The 19,293-nt window shown below is 42.8% G+C and overlaps 1 protein-coding gene across 5 annotated transcripts in view; it reads right to left on the reverse strand.

Moving 5' to 3' along the window:
- Positions 1 to 789: 789 nt before the first annotated feature.
- KLHDC8B (kelch domain containing 8B) overlaps positions 790 to 19,293 on the reverse strand; it is a 71,744-nt gene continuing 53,240 nt past the window's right edge. For all 5 annotated transcript variants that reach the window (XM_067463425.1, XM_067463424.1, XM_067463422.1 and 2 more), the window contains 4 exons: positions 9,700 to 9,864; positions 8,034 to 8,258; positions 6,809 to 6,910; positions 790 to 2,148 (listed from right to left, as the gene is read on the reverse strand). In XM_067463425.1, coding sequence (XP_067319526.1) covers positions 1,952 to 2,148; positions 6,809 to 6,910; positions 8,034 to 8,258; positions 9,700 to 9,864 — 689 coding nt within the window. In that variant the 3' untranslated portion in view covers positions 790 to 1,951. The remainder of the gene's footprint in view (positions 2,149 to 6,808; positions 6,911 to 8,033; positions 8,259 to 9,699; positions 9,865 to 19,293) is intronic.

Below are 19,293 nucleotides of genomic sequence, written 5' to 3' on the forward strand. Positions count from 1 at the left end.
CAGTAGTCGGGTAATGATCCTAGGAAGGCTTGCTTGATGCCAAAATTGACCCATAAGCTGCTGCAAGTCACTATAGAGCTCTTAGCTGTGCAACAGGGGACCTTGTACTGATTCAGCATTGCATTCTCCTTGGAATACCCCCCATTATTGGTCTATTTTAGCCTCTTCTATTTTTCAAAGGAGTCCATTTTCTAATTCCCTAGCTAAACCTTGTAAAAGTAGCTCCAGAATTGTGCAAACCTTGCAACAACATCCCAACACATACTTGTTTCTTTTTTTTCAGTTTGAAGGGTTGATTTGGGATTCCAAATGCATTTGACTGAACGTTCCTGGAGTCCTCCTTGTACTTGAGAACCCTGATAAGCAGGATGAGGGATTGCAAAGAAAGTCCTAAGTGCATTCAGCTGGAATGTGCTTCAAAGCCTCCTTCAGCCCTTGACATTGAATGTATAAATGAAAGAAGTGGAGTTGGTGCATGTTGAAACACTGGGAATAGAGCTCATATATAAGCTTGCTTCCTCTTTCACAGCCAAGATATATTCCGATGCATGAGTGGGGCTTTTGACTCAAGCTGGTGCAACCATTTAGCCATTTGATAAGACACTTATACTTTGGTCAAAGAGGGACAAGTACTCTTTCAATCATAATGGTCCTTGACCACCAGCTAACAGTTCATTCTGCAGCAGCATGGACCAAAATACAGAGAAATAGTCAGGATATGACACCAGCAAAGACAAAGAGTGGACAGGCACATAGGACCCCAATCTGAATGAGACACAAAGCCAGAAAGAAAATCCCACTGGTTTTTATTGGCACGAGGTGCTACATCACCTTCTAGGCACTGAGCTAAAGGGCACCTTATGTGCTACATGAGACAGGGGACTGGGTTTGGAGCACACCACAGGGCGTCACAGCTACACCCAGCCTTCCTAGCGTCAACTCAGCCATACAGCAGAAGAGACATTAGCACAAGGATAGCGAGGACAGCTGAAAGCAGTACCTGCTCTGCTAGGAAACCACCTTCCTTCACTTTTCCTCAGAGCCTGCTGAGGAAACCTCGCTTTGCCCTTTGTAACTGAGGGTCAGAAATGGGGAAAGACCATTTTTTGGACCATGACTCAGAATTCCCCAGCCATGCGCTGCTCAGTGGGAGCTGCAATCCAAAAACTGAACTTTTCCAACTTCTACTGCTGATCAAGCATGGCAAGAATGGGGTCAGAATTATGTCCTGGGCTGCGTGGTTGCTTAAACCATGAATTCAGCTCTTGAACTCAACTCATGCTTGCCATGCTGTAACCCAGTTGCTTCCTGGCAGCTTTGCAGCAGAGCCATCCTTCTGAGTAGTCATTAACACAGCACCATCAGCTGACACGAGCAGCTTACAGAGTAGCACAAGCAAGGAAAATAAAGGTTGACAAAAGGGCTGTGCTCTGAAGAGTTTACAATCTAAAATTCAACAGTGATAACAAAAGGAAAGGAAGCTGAATTGAGAGTTTTGGTTTGGGGGAAGCCATCACGTTATTAGTGAGCCCAGCCTGGTCCAGCCCAGCCTCTCACCATGTCAGTTTGGAGCCAGAAGGTTGCATGCATTGAAGAAACCATGGCTGTGCAGCAAGGCCTTCTGCTACGGCCTCTGGCAACAAGAAAGCCAGCTCCCTTACGCCCCTTCCTTTATTCCAATAGGAAGAGAGAGCACTCATCTGCTTTACTCTCACCCTGCTTATGGCAGGGGATGAGCAAATACATAGGACCAGTCTTGATTACTCTATGCTTTGCAATGTTTAAATAAGTTCCTTGGAGAACAGCCAGAGGAGAAGTCACTTCCGCAGATTGCTACATTGGCAACAAAGCACGTGTTGTCCCCCTGACTTCCACATCCGTCCTGCCATCATCAGGCACTTCAGTCTTCTTAGGTGGTGTCGGCAGATATCGGTCCATCAGGAAGCATTGTTCAGACCCCTTGTTGGATGCTCAGGGCCTCGACAGCACTGCTGGGGCCCTGGGCCACCCCTCCAATCACAAAAAGGAAGTTGGGAGTCTCCAAACTCGAGCAGGAACAGCGTCCTGTGGGCATAGAGGGCAAGGGCTCCCATTTTTTCCTTGCCAAGTTAAAGCCTTCCACAGATACCAGAGGACAGGATTGGTTCCCTAGAAGGCAAAGAGAAAAAGATTGAGAATATGAGATTTATGAACCAAATAGCACTTGCTCCAGCAAGAGCCAGGCTCTGCTGTTGTGTGTCAGCAACTGGCAGAGGATCTGGGAACACCTGCTGTGTCCATTACAACTGAATGGCATCTGTGAGCCACACGGCAATATGAATGTCTCCCTGGAATTACTGTGCAGATGTCTGGCTGCAGTTAATTAAGAGCTTGATTTAGAGGCCTAACGTGACCCTTAGAAAAAACAAAAGCCTTGGAGCTAAAACTAAAGCCAGAAACAATTCAGTCAGAACCTGGTACACTTACTCATTGCAGATTATTTTGCCATCAATTTTGACACGGCCAGCTTCAATAAAAAGCTCTGTATAAAAGTCAATGACCCAGTGCCCAGGAGTCTGCTCGCATATTTCTAGAAAATCCCTGACCTTACTCCCATATCAAAACTGATCTGATTTTATAATTCCCTTATAATGCATTTAAGCAACAAAAGGAAACCTTTGAGCATCCCGCAGCAGTTGATATACTTGGGAAAGCTGAGCTATGGCTGACTTCATAGTCTCAGAAGTAGGAGGAGAAAAAGAGGGGCCTCTAACATCACTGTTCCAGAGGGCAAGAGAAGGAGCTTTAGATCCAGTGTAGAAAGGAGGGCCATGGAGCATTCATAATTGCAACAGCTGCCAGGATGTGCGCTTGCCAAACTCTGGAGCAGAAGCCTCCTTGACAGCCTTGACAAGAGCAGCAGAATGTAAATCAACAGGAGCTGACTGAAGGAGACAAACATAAAGGAGAGCAGGAAGAAATGACAGGCTGAGAAACTACACCTAAGGAGGGCAATATGTGTCCCTTCCTGTCACTGTTAGATTGCAACACCCATCAGCCTGTTGGGCACCAAAATGAAGAGTCTTCTAGAACATGGCTATATAGCCCAAAAAACCTACAACAACCCAGTGATTCCACCCATGCAAGCCTTCGACAATATATTGAAGAGGCTCAGATGCGATGCCCCTTTTAAAGAAGGCAAACCTTGAAGGAATAGGAGGCACAGGAGAGAGGAAAAAAAACCCACAGAATGATTTGCAAACAAGCTGCGGGTGACTGCCCTGAAAGGAAGGCAGTACACCGAATGACATCTCACATAGGGTTCTTGTAGTTTTGCATGTACAATTCACTTCACAAACATCCTTGTTCTCATGCTCCCTCTCCCTTTCATCTTGCTTCATCCTGGCACCATTTGGTCAAGACAGGAAAGTACAACTTCCCAATTACAAACATTCAATATATCAATATACATCTGGGCTTTTTTTTTCTTTTGGGGCATCAATTTTTGTCCAAACCATCAGACACTATTTTGTTTGAACTGTCTACATCTAAGACCTGTTTTTTGGGGTTTATTGCCTTGTGAGTTCCTTGGTTTGACATTCCAGACCTTCAACTGATGTCTCCTTTGGCATCTCTAAAGAATGCAGTAGCCTGTTTATAGCTGTGCCTGTTTCCTTGTTTGTGTTTCATTGCCCTGTCAGTCTGTTTTTTACTTCATAATAATAATAATAATAATAATAATAATAATAATTATTATTATTATTATTATTATACCCTGGCAACCATCTCCCCGAAGGGACTCGGGGCAGCTTACAAGGGACAAGCCCAAAAATTACAGTTAAAAGACAACCATTTAAAAACATCAGATAAAATATAAAGCAATCACAATTGTAAACAACCGTCAAAACAATATGGCTGAGAAAAAGAACATGGCTGAACTACAGATTCAGCTCTATACGGTTCTGGCCCAGATTACTTGTCTGAACGCACCCACCCCTATGTCCCACCTCGAAACCTAAGATCATCCGGGAAGGCCTTGCTCTTGCTCCCGTCAACAGCACAAATGCGCCTGGCGGGAATGAGAGACAGGGCCTTCTCGGCAGTGGCCCCCTGCCTATGGAACACACTCCCAACTGAGGTAAGATCGGCCACCTCCCTCCTAGTTTTTTGAAAGAAACTAAACACATGGCTTTGGGACCAGGCTTTTGGACAATAGATGCAAGCAGCACTTTAAGGGAATGTGACTGGAATGATGATATGGCTGATGAGACTGTTTTACTGTTTTATGGCTTATGTATTGTTAATTATGCTTTTATGTCTACTTGTGGTTTTATTTTTGTAATTTGTTATGTAATGGCTTCAGAATGGGGCCCATTGTAAGCCGTCCTGAGTCCCTCTTCGGGGGTTGAGAAGGACGGGATAGAAATGCAAGAAAGAAATAAAAATAAATAAATGAGTACAATACATTCTGAAGGAGCGCAAGGAGAGTGCAACAAACAGTAGGCAGGGCTGGAAATACTGTCATCAAAAGTGCTAAGCTGGACAATAAGAGGGCCAACGTAAAGTGCTGAACTTAAAGTAGGGGCAGGAAAATTACTAGTAGACTGCTTAATCAAAAGCACATCGGAACATCCAGGTTTTTAGTTGTCTCCGGAAAGAGGACAAAGGGAGGGAGTTCCAGAGCCGGGGGGCCACCACCGAGAAGGCCCTCTCCCTTGTCCCCACCAACCATGTTTGAAATGGTGGAGGGAGAGAGAGAGCAGATTCTAACACTAAAGACTAAGGCTATTTATTTGATCAAACTATTCCTCATACTCTTGCTATTTATTAATCAAATTAAATAGGTGTCCATTTTTCCCTTCACTATTGTTAGTACAGACAAAGATGAAGAAAGATAGGACCTGCAGTTCGATAACATTTGGAAGGCCATATTGTCCCAACGCCTGCACAACACACATGAGGAGCAAGACCAAACTGGCCATAGTGTGTTTGACCAGTTTGTAAAACTATTACTAATTTAAAACACGAGTGTGATCAATGTTATGGATTGCCAACTGGTTCCATCCTAACAATCCATAAGCCGTTGTTCTTGCTTGCTTTATTATAAAACACCATGTATACTTGATGGCACTATATAAATGATAATAGTAGTAATAACACCATACACAACTGGCCATCTGAAATGGTTTTTAAAAAGTGTGAAACCATGACAACAAGTAAAAAGTATAGTAAAAAGGGGCAGCAAAAAAATGGTCTAAATCTATACTAAACAATCTTTAGAAAAAGATCCCACAAATAAGATACAGCTCTTAGTTTAATTGGTGCAAGATAATTATAAATGTTTCCATCCAATCACTCTTATCTTCCTGAAAGATGTACAATCCCTCACAAAAGCAATCTTCCAGGAAATAAGCACAATATTATCTTCTTTCTTTTTAATTAAAAATCAATAAATAAGATATAACGTTCCAAATGGATTAAGGCCAATCCATTCGAGAGTAGAATCTCAAGATTATTTAGCATGGAAGTGATATTATCAATTAGACTAATCTCTTCATTGCTGGAAAGACAAAGTATGGAGAAGAAAATAGATCTTTTTTCCTTTCATGTATTTAGGGCTTCATCTGGCAATCTGATATAACTCTGTGGTTTCCATTAATGATAGGATGTCTGAGATAATTTGCATAAACATAAAACTTCCTTAGATAGAAAAAGATGGACTAGCAATCTATCTTGTCTGTTGCTAAAAAAAATAGAGACAATTCTCCCAAGTTCTTGGCTGGAGGTCTTTTGCAGCCCTGATGCTGGGGATGTTTAAGAGAGATGCCAGGAACTGAGTCCAGGACCTTCTTTTTGCCTGAAGTGTCCTGCCACTAATCCAGACTCTCCCCTGGCAGAACGCACAGGCTACATTTCCCTCCTCTCCAGAATAACTAGCCAGGAACAAGTGTTTGTCTTTGCTCACAGTTACCATCCTAGATGACAATGATTGCTCTGCCCCTAACTTTACTGTCTTGAATAAAAAATATGGCACAGTGATGTACACGTATTAACAGGAATCAAAGCCACAATAAAGTTTGGAATAGCAGATGATGAGACAGTCTTTGATACCTAATACAAACATAGCAATAGTTAGCAATGCAGAGGCGGTACAGTGGGTTTATTCCCATCTGCTATGTTCTTCTACAACTCTTTCTTTCTAGGCTCTTCCTGAGGGTTTCCCAACTGCAGAAAAGGGAAAGTGTTGGGCAGAGAAAAAATAACTTATCTCCTGCAACACGCTGAGCTCTACGTGTCTCCTTTGTCCTTCCAAGACGATACTGTGTTTGGGTTGTTGTTTGTTTTCCAGGCTGTATGGCCATGTTCCAGAAGCATTTTCTCCTGATGTTTCGCCTGCATCTGTTGCAGGCATCCTCAGAGGTTGGGAGGTCCATAGATGCAGGAGAAATGTCAGGAGAGAATGCTCTGGAACATGGTCATACAGGCTGGAAAACACACAACAACCCAGTGATTCTGGCCATGAAAGCCTTAGATGATTCTGTGTTTGTTAGGGACCTACTTTCAAATTAAGTAAAAAGCAACAGCATTGCTTTGTAAAATAAAATAAAAAAAGATTCAGCTAGGAATGCCTCCAACACATATAGGGAAAGTGATGCATCTGAGGGGGATGTTGTGGGATTACTGGAGACTTATTTTGCATAGAATATTGATTTTAAGAGGTTATGTTCAAAACATCAACATCTCACGTTCTAGCTTTGACCTGCCAATATTCCACACTTTGGAATTAATTACTGGGCATCTCCCTCCATCCCAGACATGCAACACTTACCAAGGCCACCTGCGGCCACCACACGTCCACCCAGGTGACCAGCTACAAAGTCAGCCCTCTTGTCCCTCATGCGGATGGTGCGGTTCAGCCGACTCCAGGACCCTGAACAGGAGATTGAAGAAGAGGGAGAAATTAAGTTCCTTGTAAAGGGGTAGGAACAAGAGGGGTAGCAAAGAAAGAGAATTGAGCGTGACAAAGAACCCTGCGTTAGCAGACAGAATGGGGGTCATGGAAACATCTCTACAGTGGCTCCCAGCCTGTGGTCTCTGGAGCACCAGTGCTCCGCCAGAACTTAAATATGATCCGCTGCCTCAAAATTACTGCATTGTTGCCTCAAAATCATGCAGCAACCATCTTATAGTACCAAGGCAACGGGGATGTCGGGCAGAGAGAGGCTGACTACCCACGAAAGGTTATTATTGCCACATCAGCTCTAGATTGTTAAATATGGTTTTCTGTGGGCAAGCAGATGGCAACTACGGGATGCCATATGTTCTTTATCAGAAACTAGAGCTGATGTGGTCTATCCAATGCAATTCTCTGATCAGCACCCAAATAACCAAACTGAATCTAAAGTTGACCAACACCTGATTCATAACCCTTTTGGTACTAATATTGGAAAATGGTCCCTAGTCAAAGTGGTCCCTGGTCAAAAAAAGATTGGGAACCACTATACTTGAAGTTATGCTTTTTGGACCAGTCATCGGTATCGAAACCATTAGCTGCATTTCCCTGATGAGTTTCCAGGAAAGGAAGATACAATTATAGTCAACATGGTTCTCCCTGGCACACTAGATGAAATGTAATTGATGTTTCCCCATATGAGATAGCTTGGGAAACCCTGTCTTAATGGGTTGTTGTAGGGTTTTTTGGGCTATATGGCCATGTTCTAGAAGCATTCTTTCCTGACATTTCACCTGCATCTATGGCAAGCAACCTCAGAGGTTGTCAGACCTCACAACCTCCGAGGATGCTTGCCATAGATGCAGGTGAAATGTCAGGAGAGAATGCTTCTAGAACATGGCCATATAGCCTGAAAAACCTACAACAACCCAGTGATTCCAGCCATAAAAGCCTTCTACAAGTGTCTTAATATTTAGGGAACTAGATGTGACCTTCACATCAAAAGGAAGTAGCGTTCCTGTGATCAATTGCTCCTAAATCTTCCATAGTTGACTTATCTGAACAGGTAAAGGACTGACTCCAACATGCCGCTTCATCTTACCCTCTTCCAAGTCAAACATCTCCACGGTGTTGACAAAGTGGGGTCGGGAATAGAAGTTGTGGGGGCCTGGCTGCTGGATTCCTCCGAGGCTAAAGAAGCAGCCATCCACCATGGCACAGCTGGCAAAGGCACGCCGGCTGGGCACGCTGGGGTAGCGTGTCCAGCTCCTCATTTCCAGGTCAAAGGCTTCAAAGGCTGTCACGGGCAACTTGCCTTGCCGCCCTCCTGTGGAAAGAGCAGACAGCAAAATCTTTATCTACCCACTTTTCTTAGTTTGCCCTGAAGAACCAAACTCTGCCCTTTAGAGCAAGGACTATCTAGGGGTTAATACATTTGAAATGGGGCAGAATGTTATGAACAAGCTGTCACGGTAAGACCTCATGTAAATGAGCCAAAACCTATGAATGTATATCATCCATCCCACCTAAAGGGTTCTTTCAGACTTCAACTTTCAGAAGCTCCTATCAGTGCAATTTGCTGGCCAACTTGCTTCTTATCCTATTAATTGACTTCAGACAAAGTTGTTTCTGCTTCAGTAGTGGCTCTTATCTTTATTTACATTTCCTTGCAATAACACTTACTCTTTCGCATAGTTAGATGCAAGGGAGAAGAACCAAGAGAAAGAACAAAATGGTGTCTGCTGTATTTTACTCCACTGTTATCAGCTCATTAATTCAGTGTCCAGCCTCCTAGTCTATTGCAACATTTTCCTTGTCTTCATAATGCTCCACAACGTAACTCTTTCATAGCTAGCAGCATAGACATTTTAAACTTGTGTTCTCTCTCTCTCTACACACACACACACACACACACACACACACACACACACAAATTACACTGATAGCTTCACCCAGCTTGGACAATGGTCAAGAATTCCGGAAGATGAAATCTAAAACATCTGAAAGACCAAAGAGTAACCAACAGTGATCTATGTATCTGACCTGTGAACCCTGTGACCACACCATGTCAAGCTTTCTACTCTCACTAGACTTCATGCTCTGCCTTTCTTGACTTGACCCTAAACCTCTTTAAAAGGATCGTAAACATGACACTTAGAACCTATAACTTTTATGACTTGTTATTTAAAACCAATCTAAAAATTATAATTCTGCCACCTGATTAACTTAGGATCAGAGATGATTATTGCAGTCAATCACAGTGGTGGGGGATTGGGCTGGATAACTTTTCAGGTCTCTTCTAACTTTACAATTGTATGTTTCTACAATCTATATAAATAAAAATGTAATGTTCATTTGTGGGATTAACATAACTCAAAAACCACTGGGTGAATTGACACCAAATTCGGACATAAGACACCTATCAGGCCAATGAGTGACCATCATTCATAAAAACACTGGAAAACAGTAGAAGAGACTTAAAAAGCCAAAAAACAAAAAATACATTACAACACAAAACCACACACACATACACATATGCAAACACGTATATACACATATATAAATATATATATACACACATATACACACAGAAAACACATATACACAGACTGGGCCACAGCAACACATGGCAGGGGGTGGCTAGTCATAAAATAATAAGTTGGAAGAAACCACATGGGCCATCTAGTCCAACCCCCTGCCATGCAGGAAAAGCACAACCAAAATTCTCAGATTTTTAGTCTTCTGCATTTGGAAGCCCTGCTCCTTACCCATCACGAAAATCCTGTTCCCATGCAAGAAAGTGGAGGCTCCATAGCAAGGTGTAGGCATAGATGGGAGAGGCTGCCAATGGTCCTTGGACGGCTCATACATCCGCACCAGAGCTTGGGGAGAAGTGTCTGCACCCATCCCACCCAAAGCATACACGGTTCCATCTGGAAAATAAGAGACATAGGCACAAGTTAACAGGGCTAGCCAATGAAAGTGTATAACAATAGAAAAAACCCCTCAAAAATAGGTTATTAAGACTTGGGGCCCTTTCACACAGCACTATATCCCGGAATGTCAAGGCAGAAAATCCCACATTATCTGAATTTGGACTCAGATAACCCAGTTCAAAGCAGATATTGTGGGATTTTCTGCCTTGATATTCTGGGATATAGGGATGTGTGAAAGGGCCCTTGGATAGCACATAGTGCACGAGAGCTGATGTGATATAGTTTGAGTGTTGGGCTTGGACTTTGGGAGACTAGGGGAAACTAGAATCCCTGCTCAGTCATGGTTGACCTATTGGTTGACCTTGGGCAACTCAGCATAAGGGAGAGGCCATGGAAAAACTCCTCTGAATAAATCTTGTCAAGAAAACCCCTACAATTGGGTCACCATGAATCAAGGCCAGCTTGATGGCACGTAATAACACCAAATGAGGTGACTCAATGACAAGGTAATAAAAACGACATTGCTAATGAAATCATTATTGCAAGGCTGTTTCTCACTCTAATCAACCCAGTACATCACAGTTCAAAGTGTGGAAGAAACAATTGCATGCTATATGAGAGATACAAAACCTCAGAAGTAAAGGTTTAAGTATATCTACACTGTAGAATCAATGCAGCTTGACACCAGTTTAATTGCCATGACTCAATGCTATGGGATCATGGGAGTTATAGTTTGGTGCACCACCAGCATTTTTTGGCAATGAAGGCGAAAACCATGATTCCATAGCATTGAGCCATGGCAAAGTGCATTAATTCTACACTGTAGATGCACCCTTAATCAGTGCTCTCAAGGGTGCAGCTGAGGGGTTTTGCTCCTCCCCTTCATTTCCATGTCTTCAAGGAAGAAAAGTCTAGAGCATCATTTCTCAACCTGGGGTTGGGATCCCTGGGGGTAGTCACAAGGTGGTTTCAGAGGGGTCGCCAAAGACCATCAGAAAACAGTATTTTCCATTGGTCATGGGGTTTCTGTGTGGGAAGCTTGGCCCAATTCTATTGTTGGTGGGGTTCAGAAGGCTCTTTGATTGTAGGTGAACTATAAATCCCAGCAACTACAACTCCAAAATGTCACGGTCTATTTTCCCTAAACTCCACTAGTGTTCACATTTGGGCATATTGAGTTTTCATGCCAAATTTGGTCCAGATCCATCATAGTTTTGAGTCCACAGCGCTCTCTGAATGTAGGAGAACTACAACTCCAAAACTCAAGATCAATGCCCACCAAACCCTTTCAGTCTTTTCTGTTGGTCATGGGAATTCTGTGTGCCAAGTTTGGTTCAATTCCATCATTGGAGGAGTTTGAAATGCTCTTTGATTGTAGGTGAACTATGAATCCCAGCAACTACAACTCCCAAATGACAAAATCAATCCCCCCCAACTCCACCAGTATTCAAATTTGGGCGTACCGGGTATTTGTGCTAAATTTGGTCCAATGAATGAAAATACATCCTGCATATCAGATATTTACATTACAATTCATAACAGTAGCAAAATTAACAGTTCTGAAGTAACAACAAAAATAATTAGATAATTATTGGGAAGGTTGAGAAACACTGGTCTAGAATCTAGACCCCCAGATCTTTTGGTCTGCCTTTATATGTTAGGCTAGTTCCCAGCCAGGTTTTCCTATAAGTTAAACTAAATCTATTATTAGGTCTAGTGTTGGCAAAATCTAACTCTGTAATTGTTTCATTGATTGATGGACAGTTGACATTAACAACAAAGGAGTCCTCCTTATCTTGACATCCTCAATGTTGCTCTGAAATGTTCGAAGACATTTTAGACAGCTTGTTTGGGGCTAAATAGACAGGAACTCTGGAAAAGTGATTCTACTTCAGCATTAGGAAAAACTTCCTGATGGTAAAAGATGTTCAGCAGTGGAATATGTATGCTGCCCTGCAATGTAGTGGAGTCTTCTTCTCTGGAGTGTTTTAAACATAGACTGGATGGCCATCTGCCAGACATGCCTTAATGTAGTCCTGCATGGCCAGGGGATGGCCCGGATGGCTCTTGAGTGGTCTCTCCCAACCCAAAGTGTTTTTGATTGCATGACGACTCCAGCGGCTGATACTCCTCATCCCATTCCTTTGTGTCATGTGTCACCCATCCTCTCTTTGCAACACACTCAACAATGAACAGCGCAGGGATACCAGACAATCGCATCTAATTATATTTGCTGCGTTGTATCCCTGGAGACACCATGGCAACCCGTCATGCTGCCAAGTTTGGCTTCCAGCGCATCCTGCCCACCTCTCTGCAGATAGTTAAAGGCAGGGGGGAAATACAGAGGCTCCTCCCCACATCCGAGATGGAGAACGGCTGCCGGACTCGTGATATACGGTGCTCTCACTTTGTCCAATACGTTTGCTTTCCCCTTGCGCAGGAGTGATCAGAACTGGGCCCTGGTCAAGTGGTCCCAGGTCCAAGTGGTTCCTGGTCCAAGTAGTCCCTGGTCATGCAGTCCCTGAGTTGCTTTCGGGCTGATATGAGCGGGTTACAAATGTTGTAAATAAATAATAAATAAACTAACATAGAATCATAGACTTGGAAGAGACCACATGGGCCATCTAGTCCAACCCTCTGCCATGCAGAAAAAGCACAAACTACTCACAACAGTTGGTCATCCAGCTTCTGTTTAAAGAGAAAGTGTCTCCTCCCCACTCTGAGAGTTCCACTGCTAAACAGCTCTTACACTCAGGAAATTCTTCCTAATTTCAGGTGGAATCTCCTTTCCTGTAATGTGAAATGACTGTTCCAAGTCCTAGTCTCCAGGGCAGCAGAAAACAAACCTGCTCCCTCTACTTGAAAGGCTTACAATAGCCTTTCAAGTATTTAAACATGGCAATCATGTCTCTTCTTAACCTTCTCTTCTGCAGGTTAAACATACCCAGCTATTTAAGCCGCTCCTCATAGGGATTCATGATATCCAGACTTTTGATAGTTTTAGTCACCCTTCTCTGGAGACTTCCCAGTTTGTTGCTATCCCTCTTGAATTCTGGTGTCCAGAATTGGACACAGTGTGATTCCAGGTGAGATCTGACCAAAGCAGAATAAAGGGGCACAATGACTTCCCTTGATCTAAACCAGTGGTTCTTAACTTGTGGGCCATGGACCACCAGTGGGCCCCGAGGACAAAAATCTGGTCTGTTAGCTTCCTTCCTATTTTATTTTATTTCCACTCCTTTCGTGCTGGCTGCCACTCCTTCTCTGTCGCTGACCATGGCATATGTTCTTTTATTAGAAACTAGAGCTGATGTGGTCTATCCAATGCAATTTTCTGAATCAGCATCCCAAATAACCAAACCGGATCTAAAGCTGACCAAAAACTGATGTTGCAGAGTGGTCCCTAGTCAAAGTGGTCCCTAGTCAAGCAGTCCCGGGTCAAGTGGTCCCTGGTCAAAGTGGTCCTTATCAGGCAGTCCCTGGTCAAGTGATCCCTGGTCAAGTGGTTCCTGGTCGAAGTGGGCCCTGGTCAAAGTGGTCCTTATCAGGCAGTCCCTGGTCAAGTGATCCCTGGTCAAGTGGTCCCTGGCCGAAGTGGTCCGTGGTCAAATTGCCCTGGTCAAGCAGTCCCTGTTCAAATGGTAAAAAAAAAGGCTGGGGACCACCAATCTAGTCACTATACTCCTTTTCATTCAGCCCAAAATCCCATTAACTTTTAAAGCTACTTGTTTGCCAGGAATACTCCAGAATCTTCACATGTACTGTTGTTAAACCAGGTGTCAACCATCCTTTATTTGTGCATTTCATCTTTTCTACCTAAGTGAAGTATCCTACATTTCTCCCTATTGAAATGCATTTTGTTAGTTCTGGCCCAACTCTCTAATCTGTTGAGGTCATTCTGAATTCTGATCCTGCCTTCTGGAGTATTAACTATATCTCCCAATTTGGTGTGATCTACAAACTTGATAAGCCATCCAAGTCATTAAGAAAGATGTTGAACAGTACTGGGCCCAGGACCCTGGGCATCCTTCTAGTCCAGTGGTTCTCAACCTGTGGGACCCCAGATGTTTTGGCCTTCAGCTCCCAGAAATCCTAACAGTTGGTAAACTGGCTGGGATTTCTGGGAGTTGTAGGACAAAACACTTTGGGACCCACAGGTTGAGAACCACTGCTCTAGTCACTTCTTTCCAGGATGAAGAGGAAACTGAAACCATTGGTGAGCACCCTTTGAGTTGGATCATTTCACATGGACATAAAGACAATGACTTCAAAAAAACATGAATTTGGAATCCTATCACAGATAGGAGAGCCCCACAAGAAACCTAAAACCATAATCAAATACACAACCATTAGCTCAATGCTGGGGTCACAAAAGATTTGGCAACAATAAAAGGTTTTTGAATGGCACCCATTTGCAAAAATCTGTTAGCAACAATGTGCTTATAGTGTTTATAGTGGGCTCTGCAAAAAACATTAGAGGTGTCCTCCACAAAAAAGGAAAACCAGCCTGCTAAGCAAGCCTTACCAATGCTGATTTATCACCGTATTTTCTTTTTATACCTATTTTATATACCTGGGGTCACGTAAAAAATTCTCGAGTAGAAAGGAGTTGAGAGTGGAAAAAGTTTAAGAAACTCTAATAAAACATAGCAGTTAAACTCAGCGTTCTGACCATTTATTGTTCAGTTGGTCCTATATATCTACAAATCCAACTATACATGGCTGTAAAATATTCCCTCCCTGCAAAAATTCCCCAAAAAAGCCTTGATAGATGCAGAAGGCCATTTTATATAAGGTGCAGTACTGTTTTTACGCTATTGTATATAATGGGGCATCCATGATTTTGATCATGGAGACAAAACCCCAAGAGATACTTATTACTAGTACTGCTACTGCTTCCATCATCATCATTTTTTAAATTTTAATATTACATTAAACTTTATTTCCTTAGTTCAAAACTTTTAATATATTGCAATTGTCTTTTTACATTATCTATTCTCTGATTTATCACCCTATTAGGAAAGTTAATCTATAAATTAAAATTGGCAGAATGAGAAATAACAGATGTTTGATAACACATGGAAACCATTTATCAGCTTCATGTGTGAAAATAATGGAGTATTCAAACCAGCAATGACCAAGTATGACTGTGGATGATTAATTAGTAAATATAATAATTATATTATTTGATAACATTAGAATAAGTAAAAGTAATAGAACTGACAGAGCTGTATTTCTACATCACTATATGAAGGATGTTGGTTGGTGGAGGGCATGTACTACTGTCATCATCATCATCATCATCATCAGCCACTGCCAGAAGCCACAGGGAGGAGGGAGCAAGCTTCCATGGAGATTAGGGCAAGGAACAATGGCTTCAAACTACAAGAAAGGAGATTCCATCTGAACACGAGGAAGAACTTCCTGACTGTGAGAGCCGTTCAGCAGTGGGACTCTCTGCCCCGGAGTGTGGTGGAGGCTCCTTCTTTGGAAGCTTTTAAACAGAGGCTGGATGGCCATCTGTCAGGGGTGATTTGAATGCAATATTCCTGCTTCTTGGCAGGGGGTTGGACAGGATGGCCCATGAGGTCTCTTCCAACTCTATGATTCTATGATTCATCTATGCTGACGATTGTGCCATCACTGCTCAAGCAGGGAGCTTGGAAATGGTTGAACAGAAGTTCTCTGAAGGTTTAGGTACTATTACTGCCTATTACATGGAAAATTAGCTGATTCCTAATCCAGCTAAAATGCAGACATCTGCTTTTCATCTTTTACGGAAAGTGAGGAGGGAGGGGGTCAACTTAATATCCCTACCGAGGAAATTCCACAACCGAGGGGCCACCACTGAGAAGGCCCTGAATTCATTTAATTTTGTTCAATGCTGTTCAATTTGGTTTATATTGATGTGGAGATATTGGAAATAGATAGACACACACACACATACATATATTTATACAAAAATTCTAAAAAGCAAACCTTGATGCAGAATATAATTTTATATAAGATACACTATTATATCTGAAATGAAAAAAATAAGGTTCTCCCTGTATTAGGAAGCCAAGCTGATAGGACAAAAGGATGCTGAAGGAGATCTGCGTTGAAAGGGGGAGGATAAGGTGGGCCTGTTATCTATACATTCCAGAGGCATGGTACAACTTACTAGAAGGCCATACCTTCTTACTTAGGAGTCTCTCTCCCTCCCTCCTGACAGATCAAAAGTAGGTCTCTTGATGGATCTCTGTAGCTGAACCCTAGTATGTTTAACTTGCTATAAGCTGCTCATTAGATAGAAAAAATGCTGAGATGCCCCATGCATGCAAAAAGATATAATTTGATATTTCTATGATGCTAAAGTGACGTAGTGATGATGATATGTATGTAGTAGCATGTTTCTTTGTTTGCCTACAGTTGAAGATGTATAAAAAAGAAAATCTACGCCTTTGTCCTCACTCTGGTTTGCTTTTGGAGGAGATTCCAGGCCAGGGTCTACGCTGAAAATAAAAATGTCCTTTCCTGCCTCTACAAAGGATCTGTGCTGTCGCACGCTGGGCCTGAAATAATGTCTGTTTACAGGACGTGCCTTCTGTATGCCCAACGGGACACAGGGGTGCCTCAACTGAAGGGCCCCTTAGATTTCCCAACACAAAGTTCTATTGAGGCTCAAAATAAGTTCAACAAAGTTCTTTATTTGGGCTTAAATCTTCAAAGAAATGAATTAAATGCTTTATAACCTTGGAAAACCGGTAGCTTCCTCAATCTGCTATCAAGGGCAGGCAACTGGTGGTAAATTGTTCCTTCCTTCCTTAAGGAAATCTGCTGACCCCTGCCTGGGCAATCTTTCTTTACCTTGCTGGCGTGAGGCCTACTCCCAGCTCCAAGCTACTTTATGGATAGCCCAAGTGGTCCCTTACCAGACAAGGTTGCTGTAGATCTGCCAAGCCGAAAGGTGTCCTTTAGTTTTACTCCATGAAGGCTGTAGGAACTGTCCTGTTGCCCCAGCAAAGGCTGGCTATATTCCCCCAGCAAAGGCTGTGGGACTATCCCTTTATTCTCCCAGCAGAGCTGTGAGAAGTGAAGCCTTTGTTCAGGTGGGATAGAGAAACCCACATGTCTTGCTGTTAGGCTTCAAACAGTGAGACTGAACAAAAGTCCTCCTTTGCCTCCAAAACCCTGGGGAATAGGAGCATAGTGTCTAGATCTAGGGAAGTCATGCTACCCCTCTATTCCACTTTGGTTAGACCACAGCTGGAATATTGTGTCCAATTCTGGGCACCACAATTCAAGAGAGATATTGACAAGCTGGAATGTGCCCAGAGGAGGGCGACTAAAATGATCAAGCCCTATGAGGAGCAGCTTAAGGAGCTGGGCAGGTTTAGCCTGAAGAAGAGAAGGCTGAGAGGAGATATGATAGCCATGTATAAATATGTGAGAGGAAGCCACAGGGAGGAGGGAGCAAGCTTGTTTTCTGCTTCCTTGGAGACTAGGACACGGAACAATGGCTTCAAACTACAAGAGAGGAGATTCCATCTGAACATGAGGAAGAACTTCCTAACTTTGAGAGCCATTCAGCAGTGGAACTCTCTGCCCCGGAGTGTGGTGGAGGCTCCTTCTTTGGAAGTTTTTAAACAGAGTGTGGATGGCCATCTGTCAGGGGTAATTTGAGTGCAATATTCCTGCTTCTTGGCAGGGGATTGGACTGGATGGCCCATGAGGTCTCTTCCAACTCTTTGATTCTATGATTCTATGAAAGGGGCGGGTCTAAAGACTCTAACAATGATTGCCAGGTTGCTGGCCCTATGACTGCAACCTGGGGAAGCTACCTGATTGCAAAACGCGTGGCTAAATAAATTCATACAAACAAGCAATGCAAGAAAAAGAAATTCAAATCTCCTGGCACTGCCGTGTCAGCACAGGATCCCTCTTGGTGCTATCTGTCCTTTCAGCCGCAACAATATGAGTCTACACTGACCATTTTAATTCAGCTCAAACTTTTGGGGTGAGCCAACAAAAGGAGGGACTCTGCCAAACTGGGTAGATTTTTCTCAGGCCCTCTTGGCCAGCATCACTGATCTTGGCTCAAAAGAAAACCTCTGATCTATGGAGTAAATTAAACACCATACAATAACTATAATTGCTCAAGCAACCGATTTTATTTCAGAAACTAGCATAAGGGACAGAAAAAGGGATTTCAGATACGTGTTAAATGGATTTGGGGGGGGGGGGGAGTCACTGCAACGCTCTGTAAAAGCTTGTGAAGTACAATTAAGTTCAAGATAATGAAGGTACAAGAATAGATGAAACAGCTTGGTTATATACAGATCGTTTGAACTGCCCATTCAGGCAGTGACAATTTTTTAAATTGTGCCTTGCATGGATCCATGGTTATAATGGTTGTACTGTACAAATTATTAAATGGGGTAAGGCAAGATCAATGTCCCAATTATGTACTGAATCCACAGATCAATGGTTTTGCATGTGTAAAACTCTCAGATTCAGTTGCTAATAATGTTCATTCTCAGGCAAAGCAAATGGCTAAGAAAATCCAAAGTGCTACCAAGAGCTTCGGGAAAGCCAGCACTGCACCACCGTTTATCCAACACAGAAGGTGCCTACACTACAGAATCAATGCAGCTTGACACCACTACATTGAACAGTAGGAAAAACTTCCTGACTGTGAGAGCTATTCAGCAGTGGAACTCTCTGCCCTGAAGTGTAGTGGGGGCTCCTTCTTTGGAGGCTTTTAATCAGAGGCTGGATGGCCATCTGTCGGGGTTGCTTTGAATGCGATTTTCCTGCTTCTTGGCAGGGGGTTGGACTAAATGGCCCATGAGGTATTCTAACTCTATGATTCTATTATTCGACTGTGGCTCAGTGTTATGGAATCCTGGGAGTTGTAGTTCTGCAAGGTCTTTAGCCAATAAGTGTTTGTGCCTCCCAAAGTACAATCCCCATGATTCCATACCATTGAGTCAAGGCAGTTAAAGTGATGTCAAACTGCATTAATTCTACACAGGAAGACACTGAAAACCATAATTATATCCTGAAGTGGGAATCACGTAGCCTTTCAAATGTTGCTTATTTTTGGCTATGTTGGTTGCAGGGCTGATGGGATTTGCAATCTAACAACATATAGAGCAGTATTTCTCAACCTTCCAAATGCCACAACCCCTTAATACAGTTCTTCATGTTGTGGTGACCCCCAACCATACAATTATTTTTGTTGCTATTTCATAACTGTAATTTTGCTACTGTTATCAATTGTAATGTAATATCTGATATGCAGGATGTATTTTCATTCACTGGACCAAATTTGGCACAAATACCCGATACATCCAAATTTGAATATTGGTGGGATTGGGAGGGAATTGATTTTGTCATTTGGGAGTTGTAGTTGCTGGGATTTATAGTTCACCTACAATCAAA

This window comes from Anolis sagrei, chromosome 2 (genome assembly GCF_037176765.1).
Source record: "Anolis sagrei isolate rAnoSag1 chromosome 2, rAnoSag1.mat, whole genome shotgun sequence".
In the NCBI taxonomy this organism is placed as follows: Eukaryota; Metazoa; Chordata; class Lepidosauria; order Squamata; family Dactyloidae; genus Anolis; species Anolis sagrei.